Genomic DNA, 10593 nt, shown 5'->3' with positions numbered 1-10593 from the left:
TTCTTGTAAGGAACATATTTTATTTAACAAGATTTCTTGACAAAACTTGGCGTAGATTATTGTTGAAGTCAACGGTACAATCTCCGAACAAATTATTACAGATCGGAACACTATAGCATATATGTATGTTGCTGCCATACAAACCAATCAATATCAAATTCTTGTATGGAAACTTTTTTATATGCGAAGGGTATTACAGCTTCGGTGGCACCAATTTACTTACCCAAGGACAAAATATTCAAATATTTGCATTTTGGAAAGCCTTTCATACAAAAATACCGTAAATCCCATCATCAATTAAAGTTTTATAATTTTTGTATATTTTCTTAACAAATAAAAGACATGTCAAATTTATTACTTACTTTTTGAATTTTATTGACAGACACTATGGCAAACAACGACATCAATTGTATCTTGACAAATTTATAAGTTAGTGGGATTAAAGAATATAGTATTTATACATATGTATATGCCGCTTAGACCTTTTGCAACTATCACATACAATGTATGTATGCACATACACATTTCCATATACTTATATACAAATATTAATTATGGCATTAGTTTTACGTAAGTAACAACACATTTTAATGCATATCATAAGTTTAAGTACTAAAACAATTAATCAATTCCTTAAGCTTAAAACTAAAAAATTTAAGTATAATTAAATAAAAACACTTTTCACTTGTTTGAATTGGTTTTCCTTATATCTTTTGATATATTAAAATACGTACATATGTTAATATGTAGATGTGGCCTGATATGTTATAATTGAAATCGGTTGCGACAGGCTTAATATAAAATTGACTGCATGCATGTTTATTAAATCGAAATTTTATTCATTTATATATTATTGTATATTCTTTGTATGTATGTATGTATGCCACGGGATGCACTTCAATTGAATCCGCACAGACATAAAAATAACTATTTTCTAAATATTTCGTTTGTGTAATTGCCTTAAGCCTCAAATTAATTGCTACACATACTGTACATTGTAATGCTTAGAGTCATCAGTCTGTGATAAAATAATAATAAAACAAAATTAAGTAAATTGTCCGTAGTTACTTAAGAGTATATGGGTCAAAGCAAATGTATTTATTGTATTGTACATTTCATGTTTTCAAATTAATTGCAGCCATTCAATTAACGATCACAAATGATCACATACAAGTAGTATATTCGATAGAAAGTATATAGCGTTGTGAAAGACCGTTCGCAGTCTTTGGGGTAAATTGAGTGGCTTTTATTGGGGGTGACTACTGATAGTAATCTTGTGTTCTTATTTATTGTGGGGAAAATGCACACAAACACACACACGTCAAATATTGTTACATATATAGTTACTTATTGATGTGTATTGCGTGCAAGCGTGAGAAAATGATTCTCAAAGCAAGATGACATGATGGGAATGGCACATGCTTGGTCATGAATAAGAGTGCTCGTAATTCATTTTATTTCAAGCTAAGTATGATGCGAAAAAAAGGATTAATAATAAAAATAAGAATAAAAAAATATTAATAAAAGTAGTTATTAATTTAAATTATTATTAATAAAAAAAATTATTAATAATAAAAAAATAATTATTAATAAAAAAAAAATTAATTTAAAAAAATAATAAAAAAGCAATTATAACAAAAACATTTTTAAAAGAAATTAATTGTTTGTTAAATTTTTTTTTAACTAGATTAATAAAATATTATGAATTTTAAAAAAGATTAATAAAAATTATGATTAAAAAAAATGATTAATACAAAAAGATTAAAAAACCATATTAATAAAAAATTATGATTAATAATGAAATAGATGAGTTAAAAAAAAGACAAAAACAGAAAGATTAAAAAAACGTTATTAATAAAAAATTATGATTAAAAATATAAAAGATTAATACAGAATGATTAAAAAAACATTATTACATAAAAAATTATGCTTAAAAATTAAATAGATGAACTAAAAAAAATATGAAAACAGAAATTAAAAAAATTTCATTTTATTCATTATTAATAAAAAAAGATTAATAAATATTATAAAGAAGTAAGGGGTTACATGGGTTTCATGGTCTCTAAAAAGTTTTTATTAATTTATTTAATTATATAACATCTTTAGAATAGTATTCTAAATTCCCAAGTTGATCCGAGTAGTAGTTTTGGAGCTACAGCCCTGAAAAGCTACGCATTCGAGGTCAGCTATATAGTTCTGTCGGAAATGATGTTGTAATGGCCGAGTTTTGAATATTTTCCTTTGAGAATTTCACAAAATCTTTTTAAAATATGCATCATTGGAATAATAAAAAGTTTAAATAAAATATTTTATTTTTTTATGAAAAAGAAATTATTGATTCGCTGGAGATTAGGATTTGGCGTATCGAAGACAGCTAATTTTAAGTAGAAAAATCTTTCACCCCGACTACAATCGGCTACGGGATCATGGAAAACCAAATTTTTAATATTATATTATAATATATAATATTAAAGAACGTAAAATTCTGTAAATATACAATAGTTTTATTTATTTAGTACAACAATGCTTCTTCAAAAAAAAAATATATATAAAAAAAAAAACGCATTTTTTATGACCTGCAAGTGGATATAACACCCTAAAAAATTGTAACTATATATGTATGTATGCATTTTGACGTGTGCAAAAAGTGTTTTCGTGTGGTATAACTGAACTTTAAGTTTCGCAAGTGACAGCCGTAATGTAACAAATCTTGCATTGTGCTAGTCTATCTTTAGTTATTTTTTTAAGTAGCTCAATATATTTTTCTGAGCGTGACGTTTTAGATACTCCAAAAATATGCTATCGTTTTTGTATTTGTTTAAGCGCATAAACGTGTGCAAGTGCATAAGTGTAGATATGTATGTCGAAGTAACGTGTACAATTTTTTGTTGTTTAATTTCATCTAAATGCTAAGTAAAGTTTGTTTTAACTATTTAACAACAATTGCAGCACTACATTATTTATTGTTATTTTTTATATTTATATTTTTGAGAACTTTAAGTAGATGCCACTCCAAAACATTTAAAATGCGCTGGCAGCTTACGTACAGGTGTTTACATTTCTTTTATATAGGTAGCTATGCATGTAGGTCTGTTACTCGTAAATACCGCTAAAGGCACTTTAAAATTGATTGTGTGCATAATACTTGTAATTGTTTATTTTACTTACAACTAACAACTAACAACTACCGACTACTCACTATCAACTGGCTAAGTACATGCTTACTTACATATGTATGTATTACGTATTTACGTGCATATGTATGTATTAGGGTGTCAACTATTTCCCCCAGTTGATTTTTTTCGCCCCTGAATTTTCAGTTTTAGTCTAGATCAAATTTCAATTTAAAAAGTTTTTTTTATAAAAGTTAAAAATTAAAAACCTAAAATAATTTGTTATTTAAAATTTTTACATAAATTTTAAGTTATGTGAAAAAGTAGTCCAAACATTAGTGTAGATCTTTTTATTACGTATAACTTTGGCATATAACTTTTTTCCACAGTACTCGTGGTCAAGAAAAAACGTTTTTAACCCTTTTGTATTATAATATAAATTCCTCAAAGTTGTATGTTTATGTGCTTTGGTGTGAAAAGTTGTTGCGAGAGATCGAAGAATCCTATATAAAATATATAGGAAAAAAATGATTTACATATGTTTTAAATTGAAAATAAAACGCTTCAAGTTGGATCATTTTTTAGGGCAAACAACTGAAACTTGAAGAGCGTTTAAAACCAAAAATCAACTTTGGAAAAAGGTACACCCTAATATGTGTGTATATACTATTACATATTCATATACTGGCATTTGCTATTTTTAGGATTCGTTTAACGTAAAATCTTAAAAATAAAAATTTATAAATTACTAGTACATACACTAATAAGTAATAACTAAGTTAAACTTTGTTTCAATCACCAGCAGTGAAGTGGAACTATATGGAAAAACTTCTTAACAACAATTAAAATACATATAACTTTCAACAATAACTCGACTCATTTCAGCCACATCACTGTTCCATCTGTTCGTGCCGCTTGTCGTGCGTCTGCGCATGCGTTTTACGCTTGTGCCAACGCACGCTTGCGAATTGCGCAAAGCGCTGCCCGCAAATATCGCATTTATACTTCTTTACAGGCAAATGCAGTTCGTTGTGCTTCTTCAGATTCGCGAATGTGGTGTAGGCTTTGCCGCACACATCACAAACATGTTTACGTATATTCAAATGACCATTCATGTGATCCGTATAACGGTTGCGCTCGTAGAAGGCCTTGTCACAGATGGGACAATGAAAGTTCGACTGATTGAGGTGAGCGCGTCGGTGTGTGTCGTAAAAGGACCAAGTTTTGAAGGATTTGCCACAGAAGTTGCAGATATAGGGGCGCTCGCCTGAAAAAGTGAAGTGGAATAATTAGAAAATTTGAATTTTTAGACTGTTATGAGCGGAAAACTATATAGCCTAACATATACCACATTTGATCAAATTTGACAGATGGTAGACGGTGTAAAGTCAATCGGAAGTTCTAAAATCACTATTTAGGCAATATTAAGTATGAGAGAGAGCTAAAGGAATTACTCAACCGTTACACGGACGAACGGAAAAGGGAACTGAATTTTTATTTAAAAATAACTAAAAATAATATCCAATAAAACTCACCTGTATGACTACGCATATGAATCGCAACCTCGGTGGATGTAGCAAATTTCTTATCACACACTTCGCAAGCATACGGAAAGTCACCTTTATGACGACGTATGTGTATGGTGAGATTGCCGGGTATTTGGAAACCCTTACCGCAAAGCGTACAAATAAATGGTTGCATACCATCATGGCCAGACTTATGAATCTTATACTGATCGGAGGTCTTAATTAGTTCAGCGCAAACATCACAGCGAAATGGACCTAGATTAACATCGAGAAACTCCATCAGCTTCGTTTGTATAATTGACGGTGGCGGTGGCGGTGGTGGAGTTGTTGTGTTGATTTTATTGATTTCGACTAGACGCTTATGCTTCTCAGCTGAAAACTCTTTACGCATTTCGTATAAGGTTTTCTGCAATTCTTCCAATGTACTATCAATGCCAAGCATCAGATTAACTTCTTCGAGCATTTGATTGAGTTCCTCATTGCGGTATGTGGTCGAACGATAATCAGGATGATCGACATCCCAAAGCGCTGAATAGCTCTTGTAGATCTCAATGAAGGTCAGGTGATCATCGTTACTGTTAAAATCGATCGATTTGGCTTTTAAATATTGTATCTTTGGTTTGCAAGCAATAACACCTTTGCGCTGTAAGACATTAAATAAATTTTGTTAGCGTGTTCTGCCGATAAAGCATATCTTATTTAAGTTAATTTTGGCAAATATATGTATATGGAAAAATATCAATAATCGACTTTCTCTTCTGCAATCTGATTATCATCACATAACCAAAATTTCCGCCCTTCACAAGTTGCTCACCTTTTTTAGGCGATCGAACAGCTGATCCTCAAAGATCTTCTGCAGGAACTCCATTTGTTCAAAGCACCACAATTTAGGCGCATACTGCCCTTTTTTTTCGTGCACGATACGTAATTCACGCCGAAAACGCGTGCGAAGTTTTTGTATCTCTGTGGAACATTCATCCGCGGTCATGTTAACATCTTTCTCCAACAGCAAATTTATTGAGATCTCACGCATTAGTTCATTCTTATTACAAAGCAAATAGTTGGGATGCTGCGGATTCCAGAGCGCTTCCTGACTACGAAAGGCGTCCAAAAGATAAGTGAGCACGGTACGATTATGTGTGGAACGTGGCGACCCTGTACAGTCTTCGTCAAGTGATTTATCAGTAACCGAACTATCCAATTGTTTCTACAACGAGAAGGAATTGAACACTTAGAAAGGAGTCAATACAGCATGTATTCAGTAATGCAGCAGACTGCGCTTGCTCAACTACTCATACCTTGACTTTACGTGCGGCACGTTTATTCTCGATAATATCGCGCAGAAACTCCATTTTCTCGAAATATTTGAAACGTGTCTTATATTTGCCCTTACGTTCGCGCGCTTTAGCCAATTCCAGTCGATAGCGTGAGCGTAAACTTTTAATGATCGCATAGATCTCGGAGCCGTCCAATGAGTAGTTCATGTCACGCAATAGTGGGCGCGACAGTTCCTCAAACATCTTACGATTGGCATTGTATTTGTATTGCGAGTGATTGGGATTCCACAGCTTTTCGTTCTTTTTGTAAGCTTCAAGCAGATAAAAGATCACTTCGGTACTATGCTCATTCTCGTTGACCAAGGGCTAAAATGGCAAGTAAAATCGCTATACAAAAATACGTATATATGTACAAAGTGCTCCAGGTTGCTATGTACCTTTTCGCAATTTTGCGTTTTTAATGTGTTCAACGGTAATGCTATAAGGTTTTTGCGTAATTCTCTGTTGCTATAGGAACTGGGTACATCATTTTCCGGACACTATAAATATGAGAAGGAGGACATGTTATGTTTTTCTCTCTTTTTTAAATTTAATAATTAGTCACAAGTAAAAAGAGAGCTTTTGAATGAGTTTTAAGGTATCTGGACAAATTATGAGCTCCTTTATAAACCAAATAAGGAAGTCAAGTTACTTTGGCCAGTTACAATAAAATCTAGTGCTTTTACTGGCTATATCTTATATAAATAAAATTGTCGAGGCATAGATCACAATATTTAGAATGGATTATATTTTAGGATGATATAAAAGACGCGAAAGGCTGTACCTGTGTTGATATTTCAAATTCGTGTCCACTTAAGAAACTTACAAACGACTGCTGCGCTATTATGCACTAGACCAAGCTCGAACTCAAATAAATTTAGAGATAATGCCATCTGCTGGCTACAGAAATATTCTATATCTGTTGGTTCGTCACCCTGTAAGTGAAGGTATAAGTATTTTTTGTTCATACTACTGGCTGTTTGAGGTTCCCTCCAGCGCAATCCGAAGGAAAATTTGGTTAAGATCCACTGTTATATAACTGAGACCAATGAACAGTCGAAACAGTGAACAGTCAACCGGAGAACCTACTTCAAAGAAGACATGGGCTGGAATTCACAAAGTTGGTTTACATCGATTACCTGGCGTAAGGAAAAATAGTTACAGGGCGCTACTATACCGAATTATTGGGCCGATTCGAATACAGAAAATATGGCTCCATTGCCGAACTTAAAATGCTCTTTAACTATGACAAAACACCGGCTCCGAACTTCGCCATCGCCATGACAAAATTGGTCGAAATAGGCAGAGAACGGCTGAGCGTATACACCGTACTCTCCAGATTTTACCACGTGCAACTTCTTTTCATTTGAGAAAGTGATTCGCTGGGCAGAAATTGGGGCCAAATGAGGAGGTGTTTTCTCTTCAGTCACTTTTCTGTCGAAGCGAACCAATGTAAATATTATATTTTAGTAGGTACATTTTTAATTGTTTTCCTTCGTGTCAAAACTATAAACTGGCCTTGACTAGCTCCAAATTTACAGGAAATGCTAAATACTTTTAGTGTATACATTCAAATGTTTGTGTACTCGACTAGAAATATTCATGTTTGTTAAAAACTTGGTTTTTCTCTTCTTAATTGATTGATGACATAAATTGTCCCCAATATTTGCGAATTCAAACGAATAAGCATTTATTTGACATATCTTGTACATAAATACTTATGGTATATATTTGTAGCAATTGTAGCAATTACATACAAGCAAGCATAAAATTGTTTAATTTGCCTTGCCTTTGCTATATATAAATATTTATTTTTGGGCATATCTAATATAAATGTACGAATGCATATATGTTTTTAACTAAGCTTGTATGTTTTTATATTATATTTCAAACCCCGAAACCCTAATAAACCAAAACAGCAGTCATTAAACAAGATATGAATCTTTACTTGCAACACAGCCATACAAATATACAAGCTAAATAAATTTCTTATTTACAGTGGGCTTGATTAGATTGAAGGACCTACGATTTTTTATTAAGTATTCCGACCTTCATTTCTAAAATTAGAATCCGCTGCATTCATACTTAATGAATAAATCAGGGGGCATCACAACAAAAATCGCTGTGGATTACTATTTTAAGCTTAGATTTTCTACACACCATCGTAGCAGCTAAGAATGTTCAGTTTACAAGGGTTGTAGTGCCGAGATAGACGAACTCACCAATCGACCTCACAGTTTATCAGAGCCTGGCATTTCTCACCAGCGAATGAATTGTAATCGCAGCTTAGATTAACATACACTATAGAATCATTGACTAATACAAAAGAGAGAAAAAATAGTAATTAACTTTGAGTTAAATGCGTTAAGGTCTTGAAACCTTATGCATAGCAGTCAACTATCAGCTAACATTCACATTTTATTCCAATCTAACACTAAACTAATATAAAATTCCGATAGTTATGCTTTCTTTCATTCGATTACGATATAAACGGTCTAGAGGACAAATGCATCACTCAAGCTGTCAAAAAATTCACCAGTGGGCAATTTCCAATATGGCCGAACTTACAGTTACCTAAACTCGAGTTCTTCATTACGCAGCTGGTTAATATTGACCACTGGGTATTGTCATAATTTGAGGCAGTCTTCTGAAATTAATTCCTTTACCTAGTTTTTCCAACTAACACCTCAAAAAAGTTGCGCAGAGAAAGTCTCAAAACGATCAAATAGTAGAACGATTTTTCCGTTTTTCAATAATTCAGCTATAAGAACAAAATATGGTCGACAGCAGAGTTCATATCTTGGAGGATGACGATCCCTTATGCAATCCAATTGCTATCGTTAGAAATCGGAAGAGTAATCACATCCGATCGTTATGTAGTGGCATATTCATCTTGACGAGAGTTTTGCGATGATTCGGGCACTTCCCTACGACAACTGGACCAAATTACCATAAGAAAGCGTTAAAAAAGATATGTCAATAGCAGATAATCACCTTGTGCCAGTTCCGGATTATAAGGTGGATGCAGCGGAATTTCTCATTCTCGCTGTGTGTGGCCAAAGCGGGCCGCTAGGCGATTACTTCCTTCAGATGATCCAATAGTTGACAGCACAGGTCCGTAGGGTACCAGCTCACATGTTTACCTGCCAAACCCCCTAAACATATAGCAAAACCTTCCTGATTGACAATCCTGACTTGGCCACTTTTTGTGACGGCTCATCGCAATTCGACCACGACCGTTTTTGACGTTGTCCTATGTGACTCACATTTCATCATCAGTAACCATCCGCTTCAGAAATAGATTGATTGTTGCGATGAAGCAAGGATTCGTTAATGGAAATACGATGCATGAGGTTTTTTTTTTGTGTTAAATCGTGTTGCAGCCATACATCAAGACCCTTTTTGCAATCAAAATTGTTTGAAAAATGTTTTTAGTGCGAACTTTTATTTGTCTAAGGACATATAGCGTAGACCTTATACAAGTGGTAACGCTGCCCCCGACTAATGCTGATAAAAACGTAACTGAAAGAACGATCGAGTCATGTAACGTCTATAGGTGTGTTTGAGCACATTTTCATGTATTCGCACACCTGTATGCTCACTGTATCTCTCGACTGGTGGTTACATACTTATGTACATATACATATGTACATAGGCTTTGGGGGTTGCCGAAAGACAGCGTCTGCTAACAATTTAATCCACAACGGTTTGTTGCCAAATCAGTTTATGTAAAAGAACCTATTAAGTCACTGGCTTGCCGGAATGTTTGTATAATATGCAGAACGAGTATCTATATGTATATGTATGTATATCTGAGTTGTATTATAATCAGCTAAAAAGACATGCTATACCGACAACTATGTTTGTAGAAGCAGTCGGTGCGAAGTAAAAATTTCTACCGGCAGTTCCTCTGCTAAGCCAAAAGTCAACAGCTGAGATTAAAATTAATGCGTGTTTGACTTTGTGGCGTTCCTCACAAATGCTGTCTCCATGCACTTACATACATACATGTACGTATGTAATGATACATGGAATTATTAATCAACTTATGATGCTCATGTCCTACATACTTACGTATGTATGTAAGTAATTATATTTTCAGTGAGTGTTGACACAGCGAGCATACAACAGCTGATATTTAGTGAGCACTCCTGCTTGCTAAAAATATTTTTAGATTGAACATCAAAACCAGTTTTTATGTGACAGCAAATTTGCCGTTTTATCAAAGAATTTCAAATAAAAAAGCGCTATAAAAAGCATGTGCAAGTAGATGTGTTTGCATATGTGACCAGCATATTTGCAACCAGAAGAGCGCGCATAAACACATATTTCCCGCAAGTTTGTATGTACAGAACGAATCTAATATACATACATATAAACACTCAAACCCAGGTGTAGAATTCAGAATAGATTTTTTAGAGCAGCCTTCAAATAAATGGTATGGAAATTCAGTAAGGCTCTGAAGTCCTCTAGAGAGCAAATATGAAAACGAATTTGAAATTGAATTATTTTTAGAAATATTGAGCTGCATAGCAAACAAGGCAGGACTCAAAGTAAATATTTATGTTAATGCCTCGGCAATGTATTTCACTAAACAAATGTTCATGATTTGGTATATGTTTCAGAAATTGTCAAGTC

General features: G+C 33.4%; 1 protein-coding gene across 1 annotated transcript in view; it reads right to left on the bottom strand.

Moving 5' to 3' along the window:
- Positions 1 to 1888: 1888 nt before the first annotated feature.
- The window catches only part of rgr (regular), a 33311-nt gene continuing 24606 nt past the window's right edge, over positions 1889 to 10593 (bottom strand). Inside the window, exons 2-6 of the mRNA XM_014229804.3 lie at positions 6354 to 6455; positions 5938 to 6282; positions 5454 to 5846; positions 4649 to 5282; positions 1889 to 4380 (exon numbers count right to left, since the gene is read on the bottom strand). Coding sequence (XP_014085279.2) covers positions 4004 to 4380; positions 4649 to 5282; positions 5454 to 5846; positions 5938 to 6282; positions 6354 to 6455 — 1851 coding nt within the window. The 3' untranslated portion in view covers positions 1889 to 4003. The remainder of the gene's footprint in view (positions 4381 to 4648; positions 5283 to 5453; positions 5847 to 5937; positions 6283 to 6353; positions 6456 to 10593) is intronic.

The sequence above is a fragment of the Bactrocera oleae genome, chromosome 4, assembly GCF_042242935.1.
Source record: "Bactrocera oleae isolate idBacOlea1 chromosome 4, idBacOlea1, whole genome shotgun sequence".
Lineage (NCBI taxonomy): Eukaryota > Metazoa > Arthropoda > Insecta > Diptera > Tephritidae > Bactrocera > Bactrocera oleae.
The sequence above is the reverse complement of the archived record's forward strand: the minus strand, read 5'-3'. Positions and strand labels throughout refer to the sequence as shown.